Source organism: Narcine bancroftii, chromosome 1, assembly GCF_036971445.1.
Source record: "Narcine bancroftii isolate sNarBan1 chromosome 1, sNarBan1.hap1, whole genome shotgun sequence".
Taxonomy (NCBI): domain Eukaryota; kingdom Metazoa; phylum Chordata; class Chondrichthyes; order Torpediniformes; family Narcinidae; genus Narcine; species Narcine bancroftii.
Genome location: NC_091469.1, coordinates 58,295,945 through 58,313,667, shown reverse-complemented (window position 1 = coordinate 58,313,667; position 17,723 = coordinate 58,295,945). Strand labels below are relative to the sequence as shown.

General features: G+C 41.7%; 1 protein-coding gene and 1 long non-coding RNA gene across 9 annotated transcripts in view; one reads left to right on the top strand and one right to left on the bottom strand.

Moving 5' to 3' along the window:
• The window catches only part of LOC138758632 (uncharacterized), a 69,670-nt gene extending 63,146 nt beyond the window's left edge, over positions 1 to 6,524 (bottom strand). The window contains exon 1 of one of the 2 annotated variants that reach the window (XR_011354362.1): positions 5,665 to 6,524. This is a non-coding gene — a long non-coding RNA (uncharacterized lncRNA). The remainder of the gene's footprint in view (positions 1 to 5,664) is intronic. The other variant, XR_011354361.1, reaches the window with a different exon arrangement.
• Positions 5,770 to 17,723, top strand: part of dmrt1 (doublesex and mab-3 related transcription factor 1) — a 147,102-nt gene continuing 135,148 nt past the window's right edge. For 2 of the 7 annotated variants that reach the window (XM_069927794.1, XM_069927802.1), the window contains exons 1-2: positions 5,776 to 6,352; positions 7,234 to 7,414. In XM_069927794.1, the coding sequence (XP_069783895.1) occupies positions 6,059 to 6,352; positions 7,234 to 7,414 (475 nt within the window). In that variant the 5' untranslated portion in view covers positions 5,776 to 6,058. Of the gene's footprint in view, positions 6,353 to 7,233; positions 7,415 to 17,723 lie in introns of all 7 variants that reach the window. The other 5 variants (XM_069927764.1, XM_069927756.1, XM_069927784.1 and 2 more) reach the window with 5 other exon arrangements.

The window sequence follows — 17,723 nt, the reverse complement described above, 5'->3', positions numbered from 1 at the left end:
CAAGACAATTACCAAGTAATTGCTCAAATGTCTGTAAACTGAATAGTTATTCCTTTCCATCACTTGGAATCACAGCTGTTTTCACACTGAGATCCCAGTAAATTGGTGTGTCAACGACCCATGTTTAAAGTCAGGTCAGATTAAAGTGTTCATAGTGATCAAAGAAAAAAAGAGTTCAGTGCGTTATTGGAGCTGATGCTATCTACATTGGCAGGTAAGAACTGGGTTGAAATGGACCCCCCCCCCCCCCCCCCCCTCCATGCTATGTTGGTCATGTTCACACAGGTGAGTGAAATGGTAAAAAGGCTGTGACAGATAATGTGTTTGTTTTGTATGTAGATAAGTTTTTGGCAGATAAATTGGGGCAGGGTTTCTAGTGTAGGTCACATACAAACACTTTAAAACAAATCTTATTTAAAATACTGGAGCTCTGCTCATGCTAGACATTTGGGCCCCAGAGCCTTTGCAAAAGCTTTGAGAGTGCCCAAGAGACTTCACTAATGGATTGTTGTTTACAAAAAGGCAGCAGATGAAAGAGCTTGTCAGAACTGCAGACTGTCTGCAGTGGAACTTGCTGTTCTAGTAGGGTCATGTGGTTTTGCAAGCAGAGGGAGAGTCAAACAGGGTTTTTCTCTGCGTGTGTGTGTGTGTGTGTGAGAGAGAGAGAGAGACAGAGAGAGAGAGAGACAGAGAGAGAGAGAGACAGAGAGAGAGAGACAGAGAGAGAGAGACAGAGAGAGAGAGACAGAGAGAGAGAGACAGAGAGAGAGAGACAGAGAGAGAGAGACAGAGAGAGAGAGAGAGACGGAGAGAGGGAGCGAGCGGGGGAGCGGGAGGGCGAGCGGGAGCGGGAGGGCGAGCGGGAGCGGGAGGGCGAGCGGGAGCGGGAGGGCGAGCGGGAGCGGGAGGGCGAGCGGGAGCGGGAGGGCGAGCGGGAGCGGGAGGGCGAGCGGGGGCGGGAGGGCGAGCGGGGGCGGGAGGGCGAGCGGGGGGCGGGAGGGCGAGCGGGGGCGGGAGGGCGAGCGGGGGCGGGAGGGCGAGCGGGGGCGGGAGGGCGAGCGGGGGCGGGAGGGCGAGCGGGGGCGGGAGGGCGAGCGGGGGCGGGAGGGCGAGCGGGGGCGGGAGGGCGAGCGGGGGCGGGAGGGCGAGCGGGAGCGGGAGGGCGAGCGGGAGCGGGAGGGCGAGCGGGAGCGGGAGGGCGAGCGGGAGCGGGAGGGCGAGCGGGAGCGGGAGGGCGAGCGGGAGCGGGAGCGGGAGGGCGAGCGGGAGCGGGAGGGCGAGCGGGAGCGGGAGGGCGAGCGGGAGCGGGAGGGCGAGCGGGAGCGGGAGGGCGAGCGGGAGCGAGGCGGAGCAGGAGCGAGGTGGAATTCAGTTTTGCTGTCCCACAGTCAGCAGCAATACCTGGGAGTGGAACAGGACAAGCTGGCAAGCTTGTGGAAAACCCCATTTGGAAGATGGGTTGTGAGTGCTTAGTTCAGCCTGGTCAAAGCCATTGTGGTTCATGCAAGAAGATAGGACTGGCTGTCTAATGTTTCACTTGAAATAATACAAACAAAAAAGGAACTCTGTGGTGACCTGAAAAAAAAAGGTTATCATCTAGAGAACCCTGAGGGGGCAAGTTTCTTCGGCAAGGCACTGAAGTGGCTGATTAAAACTGAATCAGTTGTGGGTGTCCAGCATACAACAAATCTCTCTCTGAAAACCGACAAGGTCCTTCCTGAGCAGTAACCATTTACCTTTCAAGCACCAAAGCCTGGTGAACTTTATAAATGTTAAATTCTGTGCAAATAATGGATTTTTATTCAAGTGCTTTCAAGAAGTATTTGTGTGTATCTATATATAACCTGCAGGTTCTATTTGGATGTGTTAATGAGCCCACTAGTTGTTTTTTGTATTTGTGCTGGCATTTGACAACTCCAGGGTTTCTGCCAAGGAGTCTTCAGTCACAGTAGCACAGAATGAAAGCACAGTTTTTGCATCTCTGGTGAATGCAAATATTGTTGAAATGGAGTTACAGTACACGTTTACATGGCCCTGCAGTGCTTGGAATCAAGATGGTTTTGGACTGAATAGAGGAAGCTGACAGACCTTCAGAAATATGTTACTACCTTTGGGCTTTCTCCCAAACAGATCAGTAATGAAGATGCTGTGTATGTTTCCAGCTCCTACTAGAGCCCTTAATATTGAGTTTTAATCTCCATAATTGCTACAGCAATGCAATGCTTTTCCTAGGATAGAATTTGCATCCAATGACAAAGTTCCTTGTTGCTAAACTCGAACCTGCAGATTTAGTTTCCCCCAACCCCCCCCCCCCACCCCCCACCCCCCCCCCACCCTTTCATTCTCAACTAGATTCAGATGGTCTACAGAAATGGTTATTAGTGAAAAGGCAGGCTGAGCTGTCTTAAGATGTACCTGGCATCATTTTCTTTGATCTCCTGCACTGAGTGCAGTCTGAAGAAAGCTTGAGACATATTGGGGACAAATAAAATCAAATGCAGTAGGACTTTAGGGAAACAACCCCCAAAAGGTGAGAGCATGCCTATTTTAATTGTACGCTAAATACAGGAATGGAGGGATATAACTGTCTTTCTTGTCCTAAAAATCACTTCTGTGGTCCCTGAATCAGTTCCCTCCCAATGGCCTGGAAGGAGGGGGTGGGGCACAGAGAAGGGGGTTCTCTTCATAATAGGAATCAGGGGATAAGAAGATGAAGAAAAGTACCAAATATTACATGGACCTGCAACTATTATGTAGCAAAGTGTTGGCACATGCAGTACCAGTAACAATCAGTTATAAAACTTGGACACATCCCAGCAGATAAATTGTAATATTGAGCAAGGCTGATGAGTAGCACAGATGACCATCAAACCACAGATTGGATGTTGGACTGCTTTGTTTTCTATCAGAGGTTTTGAGTCTGAAACTAGGGAATTCCTTCATTTCACTATTTCTCTCCTTCTGAACTGGCATCTTCAGCTTTTTGAAAAAAAAACTAAACTAGTTTTGATGCATTCTAAGGTTCTTCTAACATGAAATTCAAACTCATATTATGATATTTATATAAATTTTCCCCTTTCAAGGTGACTTGCACTCAATAGTTGCCTGTTATATATATCAGATTTTTACCTTAATATATGAATGGTTTGCCCACTTCAATGTTATCTGCTAAGGGTGCATTTACTCTACATTTGAATCTAAAAGCATCCTGAGTCTGGTGTGACCAAAACCTGAAATGTGTAATTATTAGCCCACTGCACACTAATCCAGATGCATCGTACATCATTCTATTCAAACAGGTAAAAAAAAAATTAAAATTAGCTGACCAGATATTGCTTTTATGTGTGTTCATCTTCTACCAACCTTAACACAAGCTTTCAGCATGCAAATGATTACATTTAACATGGAACAAATGTATATCACTTGAAAAACATAATTTGAATTGGTAAATTGGTTGCAAATTGCTCTTGATTAAGAGAAAATGATTTATTATTTTGTTATAGCAGTGTATCAGATTAGTAAATCATGATTTATAAACCACCAAAAGAATAATAATATTTACAATGAGGTCAATAATTGAATAATCATTACAAACAGGCAGTATGGTTGGTGTAGCGGTTAGCACAATGACTTTACAGCCCCAGCGACCAAGACCAGGGTTCAAATCCTGCACTGTCTGTAAGGAGTTTATTTGTTCTCCCTGTGTCTACATAGGCTCTCCCTGAGGGCTTGGGTTTCCTCCCACCATTCAAAACTTAATGGAGGTGTAGGTTAATTTGGTCAGCATGGACTCATGGGCCGAAATGGCCTGTTACCATGCTGTATGTCTTAAGAAAAATGTGACTGAAAATATTTCTAAAGATAAAAATAAAACACAAACAAATTACTTCCTAAAATGGGCTAATCTTGGCCAAATTAAGTTCTTAACCAACTGGGTTAAATTCTCGGTTGGCAGGATTTAATTATTTTTTCTTGAGATGTGTAATATGGTATTTGTTAACTAGAAACCAGCATTAGTGCCTCTGAAAGCCGGCTCTTGGGTGGGTGGGGGGGGGGGGGGGAAACATGGTGGCTCACCTGCCAGAAAATCGAACTGGTTCGGGAAGTGCTATGATGTCACCTTCGGCTATGCTTGGCACGGGGGTGGCTGGGAGCCAAGGGTTTTAAAAGTGCACGGGTCCAACAGAAAACTGTTGTTTTCCATTTGAACTCAACTTGACTACGATGCTTCATTTTGCACTGCGACTCAGTGACCACACTGCCATTTGTATTTAATAAAATCCACCAATTAAACCTGGAATTTTTGGGACATATGCTCCAAATATATTTGACAGATTTATTTTGAACCCTTCCCAAATACACTGTTCTGATGCAATTTATGAAAAAAGCAGAGAACTTCCAAGAATTTCCCTGAAAATATTTTGATCATTGTCAATATGAGAAAGGCAGAGCCCTGAAAGAATTATTCAGCATCTTTCAAAATGCTCCACAGCATCTCCAGGCAACAAAGTCTTTGTGAAATAGAGATGCCATTGCAGGAAATACGGTGACTAAAATCTCCCAGTATTACCAATGACCAAATAATCAATGCTGTTACCAGAAGGCATCAATCTTTTTTCATTCACTAGAGAGAGCAGAAGAGTGTTTGGTTTGGTTTAATATCATATTCAGAAGACTGCAGTCTCCCAGAATTCCAGATTTTTGTGTGTGTGATCAAACCTGGGAAGTAGGACTTGAATGTATAACTCATAAGCCCCTTTTCCACTGGCATCAAAGTTAATTGGCTGCGCAGTGTCCCGGGATAGGAAGCCCTTTGTGCCGTTTCCACCGGGCCACCCTGAACTGGGACACTGATTACTTTTCCACTGAACACACTCATCTCCAGGGATCAATCAGAGTGTTCTACCTTCAACTGGAAATGGATGACTTTCTGCTGTCCCTTTTCCAGTGGTTTTATCTGCACGCTGGGGATAAGGTAGGGGTAGAGGCAGTTAATCCACAGTGTGAAATGATGTTATTTGATGCTGGCATTCAGTGTTCCTTTTTCACTGGACCCTGTCCCAATAAATTCCCAGTTAATTCCTGGGACAGGGTGCCAGTGGAAAGGGGGCTTTAGTTTGATGGGTGTTGTCACAATTCCACTCCTTCCCCTATCCACCTCTTTTTCCACCCTCTCCCCACTCACTGGGATGATTTTTTTTTGCTCTGTCCAGTCCAGGAAATGTCAAGCCCTTACAATATTCAAACTATTAAGACAACTTACAATGTATGTCTAAATATTTTTTTTAAAACTCTGACCCAGTTAAATTATACAAGTGGTACAGCACAGTTGTGGATTCAGAGGGGTTAAGCAGTTTTTTTTTTAATTGTGATCAAAACTGACAGGGTGGTCACAGCACAAAATGATATAATCTTGAGATGAGTTGAACGGATATTAAGGATTTTTTAAAAATTCATTGATAGTGGCCCTGGATGTATTGAGGCACATTATTAAATATAATTTTGAAATTGAAAGTATGTGCGCATTTTGTGTGATATTCACGTAAACTTTATAATCCTGGCTAATGTGTTGAGGTTATGCAGAATCCTATAATGAACACCCCAGTGGTCTGTTGTCCTTTCAACCACTCAAACGTCTTCATTTAGCATTGATAGGGACCTGACCTGCCTGCTAACTTGGGCGTGAAGGTCTTCCATGCAGGGTCACTCTACGAGACTCTTCCACATCCGTATGTACCTTATCTATAATCCGATCCATCCAACGGTAGGCGCCCAACGTTCGCTGAAAGCAGCCTTCATCCTGTCCCTTGCCCTTGCGAGGTGAGACTTCGCAAACGCAGAGCGCGGGAGCCCGAAAAGGCGGGGAGCCAATAGGACGGCGAGGCGGCCAGGGCACGTGACCTCGATCTCGCTGACGCAGAAGGCTGCGAGGAAAAAAAAAGCCGCCAATTTTCTGCTCGACGCACGAGAGCGGCTGCGAGCAACGTGGCCTGAGCCTCCAAGGGACCGCTCAGTCATTACAAGTCACCGTAAGAAGCGACGAAATCGGGCCGGGAAGATGCCAAACGGAGCTGGGTCCAAGACTTCATCGTCGGCTGCGGCCGGCGACGGCGACTCCTTTCTCAGCAGCAGCAGCAGCAGCAATGTCAACGGCGGTTTCTCCAAAGCTCTCAACGCGGGCGCGGTGCAGTCGGCATCGAAGAAGTCGCCTCGCCTGCCCAAGTGCGCTCGGTGCAGGAACCACGGCTACGTGTCGGCGCTGAAGGGGCACAAGAGGTTCTGCATGTGGCGGGAGTGCCAATGCAAGAAGTGCAACTTGATCGCCGAGCGACAGCGAGTCATGGCAGCGCAGGTGAGGGCAACGCTGGCGTGTGGCTCGGCGGGGACGTGCGCCCTTTTCCATTCGGTGGGTGAGCACCCCGAGATCGAAGGCAGTAGCATCCTGACCACGTCGGTCGTCAAATACCAATCTGTGGCATCCTTCAGGAAGAATCAATTCCCATGCATCCAAAAGAATCCGGGCTTCAAATTTAACTTGATTTGTGAAAGCTCCTTGCAATATCATTCCCGCCTTGATACAATACCTAAAGTTTGCACTTTGAGTGATTTTGGGGGGAATTGCCAAATAAATAGTTCAGGCGACTGTTTTAAATTTAAATTCTTAAATGTAATTGCACAATTCTAGTAGATTCGGACTCACATTAGTTGTGTACCATGAACATTGGCGTTTCATAGAAATCCTAACGCTTCCACTTTTTGAATTAAATATTATTTATGAAAGGTGCTTATCTTTGTAACATTCTGGAGAGAGAGAGAGAAAACGTGCCATTCCAGGACATTACCTTCAAACACAGCGTGAGCTTGAAATGCACCTTTTGTGAATGGGACTGGACGGCGTGAACTTGTTTCAGGTGAATGAAAAACGGAATAAACTGTACGGCCCCCTTTCTATTTTAGCAGCAGTTCGCCAAATTATCATTATTCAGATATTAAATTGGAGCGATAGAGTGATGAAATTCTTCATTAGTTTCCGGCAGCTTCCATCGGGTCAAATATTTGTGGGACCGAAATTATTTTGACCATAGCGAAACATAGTGGGTTTTGTTTTAATTAGTTCTAGAGCCAAACAAACGGAACTCGATAAGAAGGGGCGACTGCATTTTTTTGATCATTTTAAAAATCCTTATTCAGACGCGCATTCACCGGAGCTGAAGTGCCTGTCTTCACTTGCAGGTGGCCCTCAGGAGACAGCAGGCTCAAGAAGAAGAACTGGGCATCAGCCGACCCATTCCTCTGCCCGGAGCCGCCGAACTGCTCATCAAGCGCGAGAATGCCCCCCCGAACAGCTCGTGTGCGCTGGGCACCGGGGGATCGGGCTTGTCCTCAAATCCCAGCACCCCGGTCACTTCCTCAGGTAAATGCAAAAGGTGCCGGAGCCCAGGGCTGATCAGTAAGCGGTGCAACTGCACGATTCGTCTGGTTTTCACCCTGAAGAATAGGGGTTTAACTCGGAGAGAGAGAGATGCATTTCGAGCTTGTGTGGATGAGACTTTTCTCCCGTTTTAAGCATCAATTCTCCGTTAAACAGAAAAAAAACCCACCTAGCTGAGGAAGTGGGAAGTTGACAGAAAACGAAATTGAAGCAGGTTAAGAATTGGATTAAGTCATAATTAATAAAAAAAATTAAAATGCAGCAGAACAATTCAGATAGTAGTTTTATTTAGTTTGGAAATGTGTTGACTGCTAATGTTTAGCCAGTAGCCTCTGAAGGGAGGGGGTTGATAATTAGTGGGTTTTTTTCTTCGCCATGTAATGTAGGTCTCAACATTTTTAAAATTATTACATTTGATTTGTTAATATTTTATGTAACACTTGAACAAAATGGTGAAAAGAGAGGAAATGTGTTCTTTTTACAAGGATTCCAAATCAGAACACTTGATAGTGGTATTTTCAGTCAATCTTAAGCTTCAACTCTACTCATTTTTGTGTACTTTTAGGTAATGACGTTTTGTTCATGGCTTTTAATTTTAAATGAAAGTACAATTTTTGGGGGCGAACCAGCACTGTTATATTGGGAGAGTGTTGGAATCACCATTAACAAACAAAGGATTGTTCTGTTGGGAGATTGTTGCAACTGTTTCAGGCTCAATTGCGAGAATGTTGGAACCAAGGATCATTGATTTCAAACTTTTTTGTACCCATCTGAAATGAGCAGTTTTAACCCACTTATTTAGAGCACATGGCGACATTTAAAATGTTCAAGCAAATATTGCTATGACTTTTTTTTCTTGTATGTCTCCAGTAATTTAAGGAATATACTCATAAATATATTGCAGGATTACATTTGTTATCTGTTTACAGTTCTTTTTATTTACATGTACAATTTTTTTCCACTACCAGTTTGTGGTAATTCTGCCGTGCCCGCAGGAAAAAGAATCTCAGAGTTGTATGTGATGTCATGTATGTACTCTGACAATAAATCTGAAATCTTGTATATTTGCAACATTATATAATTTCAGTCAAGATGCTTGTTGTTGCTATTAAGTAAAATTATGCTGGAAACTAACACAATTCGCAGCTGATAGTTATGGGCAGAATGGCTTCTAGACAGGCAATTGGTTTAATTCCTTTAGACCATTTTCCTGCAGTGGCATAGTCAAGCAATAAGCTCTCCATTCTAAAGGAAATTGCTTCCAAATAACTTCCAAAGGAATTCAGTTAGTACCATTAATAGTTTAAAACTCTGGTTAATGCAATAAGTTGCCAAAGTTTTGAATGAAGACTTCATCCAACCCTAATTATGTTGCAGTTATACTCAGATTTAACTGCGAGTGAACTGTTTGTGGCATTGCATTTGTTCTTGAAGTTGAGCCATTGACTCAGGAGATTTCATCCAAAATTTGAAATCCAGAGAAATTTTTAAGTGTATTTTTTTTCTCTTGATACCTGAATTATTTTTAATTTTCAAGTAGAAACAGCAAGTAGTAAGACTGCCCTGGTTTCCTCCATCATTATTAATATCCTGCTGTGGACACTGAATTTGATTCTCATGATGGAGGGTTGTTCTATGGAGAGTTTAAGTAGTTTAAACTATTCACCAGTGTTTAGAAGAATAGATTAAATTAAATTAAAAATATGATGTCATTAAAAACATGCAAATTCTTTGTGTTGGAATAGATACAGGGATGCTATATTTCCTGTTTGGTGTGTTTAGAACCAAGATTCGTGGTCTGGTTGCTCATTCAGGACTGAAGTGAGAAGACTTTCCTTCAGCTGGTGGTAGTGATTATTTGGAATTCCCAAGCCAGGAGGTTTGTGGAAGTTCAATTGCTCGGTTTGTTAAAGGCAGAGGTCAGTAGATTTTTGGATGTTCAGGGAATGAGGATATGTGGGACGAGTACAAAAAGTAATACAGAGATTTGAGATAAATTTGTGGACTTGTAGAGTAGGGAGGTAGATGTGAATGGTCTATCATTTCAGTATCTTGCGATGGTATGCTCAAACTTTGTCCACTTACTCATGACGAGGAGCTTTGATGGACTGTTCGTACAGAAAGATGGTTGAAGTGTGAAGCATTTTAGTATCATTTGAAGATGGACTTGATTGCACTTTATTTTTTATTGTCATAATCCTATGCTCCAATGAAACATTGTACCAGAAATAAAATATGCTATTTATTTCCTTGTATGGAATGTTGAAGCTACAGTCATTATTCCTTCGATATTGATGTCACATCTCTATAACCAGGTGTATGTTCATAGTTTACTTGCGCAGAAGTGATTGCTGAAATTAAATTACTGCAGTAAGTACAGAATGGACCTGGTTGGGACTGGACCCATTTTGGGTAAACCTTTTATTTTGGAGAACCAGTCTTTTTAAAAGAAAAACCCAGCTCAGTAGCAACAGCAAATCACTTGTAACGGTATTTATATAACATCAAACAACAAAGTAAAGCTTATTAAGCATTAAAATAAAGTTTCATTCTCACCAAAAAATGCTGGCTACTGCCAATCACTGAGACCTCCCCACTGAGGGTCCTGCTGTGCAGCTGCTAGGAGCCTGAGGGTCCCCAGTCACTTTTATATTTTAAAAAATATTTTGGATAAATGAGCATAAACTGAGGATTTCGGAGAATTCAATTTTGGATAATCGGAGTTGTACTGTAGTTGAATGCTGCCTACTGCATAAAAATACAGTATTTGCGATTTTCAGAAATGTCGGGAGTTTTTCAAGACCATGGAAGTTACTTTGATTTTGCCAACTACAGATAAATTCTTGGTTGTATTATAACACTTGCAATTATCAGTGAAGGTATTTCATATTCAGTACCCCTTATATAAAATGCCAGTCTATAATTACAACTGAGGAAAGAAATTGGAGCATGGTCAAAATAAAACTGTCCTGATCAACTTGGGAAAAGTTAACTACTCAGCCTACTACTGAAAAGTCACAATTATTATTATCCATAAGTAATTTCAGTTGAACATTCCAAAGTTAATAAATCATTTAGCATTTGGTACCTCAGAATTCATTGTTGTTTGGCTCTTTCTAAGATTATTTCCTGCACATAATTAATCATTCTTTTAAGCTGAATTGATTTTTTTTTGCTGTTGACTTACCATTCCACTTTATCTCATCACTTTATTGGCCTAACCTCTTAGAATGATGTCACGGTGTTTTTTTTTCTGAAACCACTTGTAGCTAACAGTTCTTCTCTTGGGCTTTTTCTCTGCACTTTACATTGGTGTAAGGTAGTAGGTAGGTTTATTGTACAGCTAGATAAGTTAGGACTGTCACTTTCCTATATCACGAGAGAGTTGTTTTAAATTACATTTTGTTATGCAAAAGATAGTCTGCATTCATAACAAAGTATTAGGATGCAATTGAAGAGAATGTAAAAGTTTTTCCATTCTTTATCAAGCTTGAAATATCTGACAAGAGGAACCAAAATATTATTTTTAAGTAATGGTTAATTTTATGAACTGCATTTGAATGGTCTGTCCATGGAATCAGTTCTACTTCTTTATTGGAGTGGGCTGAAAGAGATTAATTTCATGAAGGGCTTAATTTAATTGGTTTTAATTTTTGATCCTTTTTTTGTGAGAACATTTTGACAATTTCTTGCCTTTTTAAAGGATAACGAAGTTGAATTCATCAACTTTTTCTCAAGATTTTTCTAGTAAATTGCAAACTTAAGGGAACGATAGCCTTAGTAATTAGGATAAATGCAGACATTAGACCCTTTATAGTGAGGGGGGGGGTGGAAAGTGACTTGCTCCATCTTCCATCTGCCTGGGTGGGGGGTAGACTCAGAAGTGGAGTGAAGTCGCTCCACCTCCTCTGTAAAATTCAGCTTCAAAGGGCAGGGCTGATGACATCGCGATGACACCATCAGCCCACAGCCCAAGAGTGCAAATTTTAAAGAACCCATATGATCAAAAGAGGCGATTACATTGCTCAGAGTCCTTGGACTACTTGCACAGATCTCCACTAGTGCTCGTACCTGCTCTTCAGTCGCCATTTTCAGTATAGGCTGCTTTCCTTTCCGGGTGCATATATTTGACAGCACAGTGGCGGATGGTGCCGCTGCACTTCTCCCCGGCCTCCATCAGCTTCGGAAGCCAGCTCACGGTTCACCCCTGCATAAAAGCACAGTGCGATCCGCATTTTTTTGTTTTCAGCATAAAAGATAAATTAACTTTTTTTTTAAAAAACTTGAGCAGGTGATTACACACTTTTTGTGTATTTTTAAAAAAAAAAATCCTATTGCCAGTGAGATCTACCTCATAAATGATAACCATATAACAATTACAGCATGGAAACAGGCCATTTTGGCTCTTCCAGTCCGCACTGAACTAAATACTTCCCTCTCGCCCCACCTGTACCCTGCCCATAATCCTCTATTCCCCTCCCATCCATATACCTATCCAATTTTTACTTAAATGACAAAATTGACCCTGCCGCCACTACTTCTCCCAGAAGCTAATTCCACACAGCCACCACTCTGAGTGAAGAAGATCCCCTGCATATTATTTCTAAACTTTTGCCTCTTAACTCATGACCTCTTGTTTCAATCTCTCCTACTCTCAATGGAAAACACCTATGCACATCAACTCTGTCTATTCTTCTCATAATCTTAAATACCTCTATCAAATCCCCTCTCAATCTTCTACACTCCAAAAAAAAAAAGACTTAATTTGCTCAATCTTTCCTTGTAATCTAGATGCTGAAACCCAGGTAACATTTTTGTAAATCTTCTCTACACTCTCTCTACCTTTTTGATATCCTTCCTATAATTCAGTGACCAGAACTGCATACAGTACTCTTGATCTGGCCTCACCAATGCCGTGAACAGTCTCAACATCACTTCCCAACTCCTGTATTCTATGCATTGATTTATAAAAGCCAGCATACTAAAAGGCTTCTTCACCACCCTTCTACATTCAGGGAACGATGCATTCTTATTCCTAGATATTTCTGCTCCACTGAATTATTCAATGCCCTCCCCTTTACTATGTATGTCTTGTTTTGATTATTCCTTCCAAAATGAAGCACTTCACACTTATCAGCATTAAGGTCCTGGGCAAAATCCCGTCGGGACCTGGAGGCATCTTTCAGCCCACTCTTCTAAGCAGTCCAAATCCTTCTGCAATCTTTGAAAACCTTCATTATCCACAATTCCACCTATTTTAGTATCATCTGCATACTTATTATTCCAATTTACCACCCCATGATCCAGATCATTAATGTATATGACAAACAGCAATGGACCCAATACAGATCCATAAGGCATAACATTTGTCACTGACCTCCAGCCTGACAAACAGTTATCCACTATGACTCTCTGGCATCTCCCTTCCAGCTACTGTTGAATCCATTTGACTATCTCTAAGTTAATACCTATCAACTGAACCTTCCTAACTAACCTTCCATGCTGAACCTTATCAAAGGCCTTACTGAAGTCCATGTAGACAACATCCATTGCTCTACCCTCATCAACATTCCTAGTAAACTCTTCAAAAAATTAACAAGATTGGTCAAACATGACCCACACACAAATATGTGTTGAGTGTTCCTGATCAGACCCTGTCTCTCCAGATACTTTTATTTACTATCTCTAAGAATGCTTTCCATTAATTAACCTACCACAAACGTCAAACTTATAGGGTGATAATTGCTAGGCTTGCTTCTCTAACCCTTTTTAAACAAGAGAGCCACATGTGCAATACGCCAATCCTCCGGCACTATACCCACATCTAATGACATTTGAAAAAATCACTGTCAGAGCCGTTGCTATTTCCTCACTAACCTCTCTCAAGGTCCTGGGGAAAATCCCGTCGGGACCTGGAGGCATCCACCTTAATATGCTTCAAAAGCTCCAGTACCTCCTCTTTCTTAATCACTATAGTTTCCATAATTACTCTCTTTGCATCCTTTACCCCACACAATTCAATATCCTTCTCCTTAGTGAATACCAAAGAAAAGAAATTGTTTAAGATCCCTCCCATCTCTTTTGGACAACTAGTCCTCTCTGATATTCTCGGGGACCAATTTTATCCCTCATTCTCCTTTTGCTATTAATATATTTGTAGAAACCTTCTGGATTTATTTTCACCCCGTTTGCTCTAGCCACCTTGTACCTTCTTTTAGCTTTTCTAATTTCTTTCTTAAGATTTTTTTTTACATTTAATGTATTCTCCAAATATCTCTTTGTTTCTTATATTTATTGTAGGTCTCCCTCTTTTTATGAACCATCCAATATCCCTGGAAAACAATGACTCAAACCTTTGACCCTGCCTTTTAACCTAACAGGAACATAAGGATTTTGTACCCTCAAAATCTCACCTTTAAAAGACCTTCATTTTTCTACTACATAATGCCCATTAAAAAAAATCATTCTAATTCACTCCTCGAAAATCCTTTCTCATCTCAAATCTAAACCTCAACCCTAGGCCCTGACCTATACCTTTCCATAATTACATTGAAATTATGATCACTGGACCCAAAGTGTTCCCCAACACATACCTCCATCACCTGACCTATCTCATTCCCCAACTGTAGATCCAACACTGCCCCTTCTCTATTCGGTATCTCTACGTATTGCTGTTTTTTTAAAAAAAAAAACTATCCTGCACACATTTTACAAACTTCAATCCATCCAGCCCTTTCACAGAATGGGTTTTCCAATCTATATTTGGAAAATTAAAATCCCCCACAATCACAACCCAGGGCTTATGACAAATATCTGCTATCTCCCTACAAATTTGCTCCTCTAGTTCTCATTCCCCATTAGGTGGTCTATAATACACCCCTATAAGTGTGACTACCCCTTTCCCATTCTTCAGTTCCACCCAAATGGTCTCCCTGGATTAGCCCTCTAATCTATCCTGCCTAAGCATTGGTGTAATATTTTCTATGACAAGCAATGCAGCACCACCCCGCTTGCCGCTCACATCTAAAGCAACAAAATCCAGGAATATTTAGCTGCCAATCACATCCCTCCTGCAACCATGTTTCACTGATCACTACCATGTCATACTGCCAAGTGTCTACCCACACTCTCAGCTCATCCACCTTCCTTACAATATCCCTAGCATTAAAATATATGCATTTCAGAGATTTTTCCACTTCTTACTCTCTGCCCCTATCTTTACAAACAACTCTGTTCTTTTTCTATCAGCTCCCCTCCATCTTCCTACAGAGCATCTTCCTTCTCTATCATCTGCCTATCCACCCTCAAACACTGCCTACAAGCTTTCTCTGCTTGCAATCTAACCTCCTTGCTGTTCTCTTTTGTTTGGTTCTCTCCCCCCAACCATTTTAGTTTAAATCTTATGAGTAGCCTTAGCAAATGTCCCACCAGGATCCTGGTCCCCCGGGATTCAAATGTATCCTGCACAGGTCACACCTACCCCAAAAATGGTCCCCAAAAGTGATCCAGAAACTTGAATCCCTTTCCCTTGCTCCACCCTTTCAGCCATGCATTTATCCTCCACTTCTTTCTATTCCTGCTCTCACTGTTGCGTGGCACAGGTAGTAATCCCAAGATTACTCCCTTCGCAAACCTTCTTTTCAACTCCCTACTTAACTCCCTGTACTAATTTTTCAGGACCTCTTCTCTATTCTTCCCTATGCCATTGGTACCCACATGTACCACTGCCTCTGGCATATCTCCCTCCCACTTTTGAATATCTTGGACACGAACAGCAGCATCCCAGACCCTGTCACCAGGGAGGCAAATTACCATCCGGTTTTCCTTATTGCATCCACAGAATCCCCTATCTGTCCTCCTCTAACTATTGAGTCCCCTATGACTACTTCCTTTCCTTACCCTTCTGAACCACAGGGGCCAACCCTGTGCCAGAGGCCCAGCCACTGTTGCTTTCCCCAGCTAGGCTGTTTCTCTCCCCACGTCCCCCCCCCCCCAACAGTACTCAAGGAGGAGTACCTATTATTGAGGGTTACAGCCAAAGGGGTCCTCTCTAGCACCTTACTCTTCCCCTTGCTCCTCCTAACTGTGACCCGCTTATCCTCCTCCCGTGGCCCTGGTGTGACTAAAATTGAGAATGATAAGGTCATACCTGTAAATTCAAATATTCCTTATTGTATATTTTTAATTTTTTGGTCTTGTTTACCAATTTATCCTGGTTCATGTCACTCCACGAAAATATCTGATTTGGGATATACCGTATTTGACGGCTATAGGGTCTATTAGTATACAAGGTCATAGTGGCAAGAAATTTTAGGAAACATTTATTTTAGTGCATTTGCAGGTTAAAATTTGGACAGAACATAAACTTCTTTTAATAATAATACTGCAATAATTAACAAGAGAACTTTAAAACTAGTAATTATCATAAATAAAACACAATAAAACATCAATGTTCTGTTACAAAGACTCTAATCATTTTCACTGCCTGAACATTCAGCATTATTGGTATCAAAGCCCAAAAACTCTGCATCACTCCTGCTGGTATCCCTGTCAAATAATGCATCATTCTTAATACAATCAAGGCCATTACTAATTCCATACTTTTTAAATATTTTATTTGATTTTTTTTCCCAAAAATATACATGGTAACATTTTAAATATATAATATATTAAATTTTTTCTTACAAACACAACACAAAAATGAAACAGATTCTTCCCCACCCCCACCCCCACCCCCCCCCCCATACATATCCATTCATTGTCAGAGCTTACATATAGTTTCAGTATATAGAGTACAATTGGGGAAACTTTTTTTGTATGTATAATAGTTACTCTTCCAGTAAAATACTTGTGCTTTTGTTCTTCTAATCTCGGGGGTTCATGCATTATCATCTTGGTAGAAACATATTTCCCTGATTCTCTCATTTATCATCCAGTTTTTTTTTTTAGCTCCTTAAGTTATGGCCAGCGTGGACAACGAAGGTTACGTTTACCCTTTTTAGCAGCCTCGAGCCATTTTTCTTGCCTTCTCCATGCATGTACCATTTTTGCTGTAAAAACTTGAGCTTCTGCCCTTTTACTGTGCTCCTTAGTAAACATTACAACTTTTAATTTGTGTGCAATACTGTAGCTTGAATGCTTTCCTCCGGTTGCCATCTTACAGATGAAAGCCTCCACTACAGTGCCTAAAACGGTGGCTCCAGAGTATCATCTTCGCATACAAGATCCAGCATGGTTTTTGGGGCAATTTTTGGGGGGGTAAAGGGGGGGGGGGTGTGTGGAAATCAAAATACTGTCAAATGCCGTAGTCTGTTCATGATGTCTACATTTTCAAGGCCATGCTGTTAAAGCAAAATACATGGATGACACTATACAATAAAAGTCTTATTGGACCACTGATTTGTTTTCATTTGTGATTGCTTAAAACAAAAAAAAACACGTTGAACTCAACAGAATCCTTTCAAATAATGTTAATGAGTGAATGTGATGTTAAGCAGCCATATGTGTTAAATAGAACATAGTGAAAACTAAATATTTTGTATCAGAAAATGGTGTGCCCTACTTTGGGTAGCCTTGAAGAAATTAGATCTTTTTCTGAAAATGAATTCAGCTAAAACAGTTTTTGAACAAACCATGTTGCTGTGGAGTGGAGCACATAGATTATATGGATTACAGTAAGGCATTTGATAAAGTTTTCCATGCAAGGTTCATTCAGAGGTTAAGGAGGTATGGAATCCATGAAAGCCTTGTTTTGTGGATACCGAATTGGCTTGCCAGAGGGTGGTTATAGATGGTTTGTATTCTGAATGGAGCTCGGTGATCAACTGGTGTTCTGCAGGGATCTGTTCTGGGATCCTTCCATTTTGTGATTTTTATAAATGACCTGGATGGAGGAGTGAGTTAGTAAATTTGAAATGACATGAAGGTTGGTGGTGTTGTGAATAGTCCGGAAGGTTGCCAGAGGTTACAGAGGGACATTGATAAGATGGAGAGTTGGGGTGAGAAGTGGCAGATGGAGTTCAATTTGGAAGGTCAAATTTGAATGCAGAATGCAATGTTAATGGGAGGACTTTGAGCAGTGTGGAAGAACTGAAAGAACGCAGGGTCTGTGTCGATAGGACACTCAAAGCTATTGTAGAGGTTCCTCGTGTTGTTAAGAAGGTGTATATTGTGTTGGTCTTCATAAACTCAGGGATCAGTTTCAAGACCTGTGAAGTAATGTTGCAGCCATATAAGACGTTAGACCCCACTTGGAATATTATGTTCAGTTCTGGTCACTTCAGAAAGGATA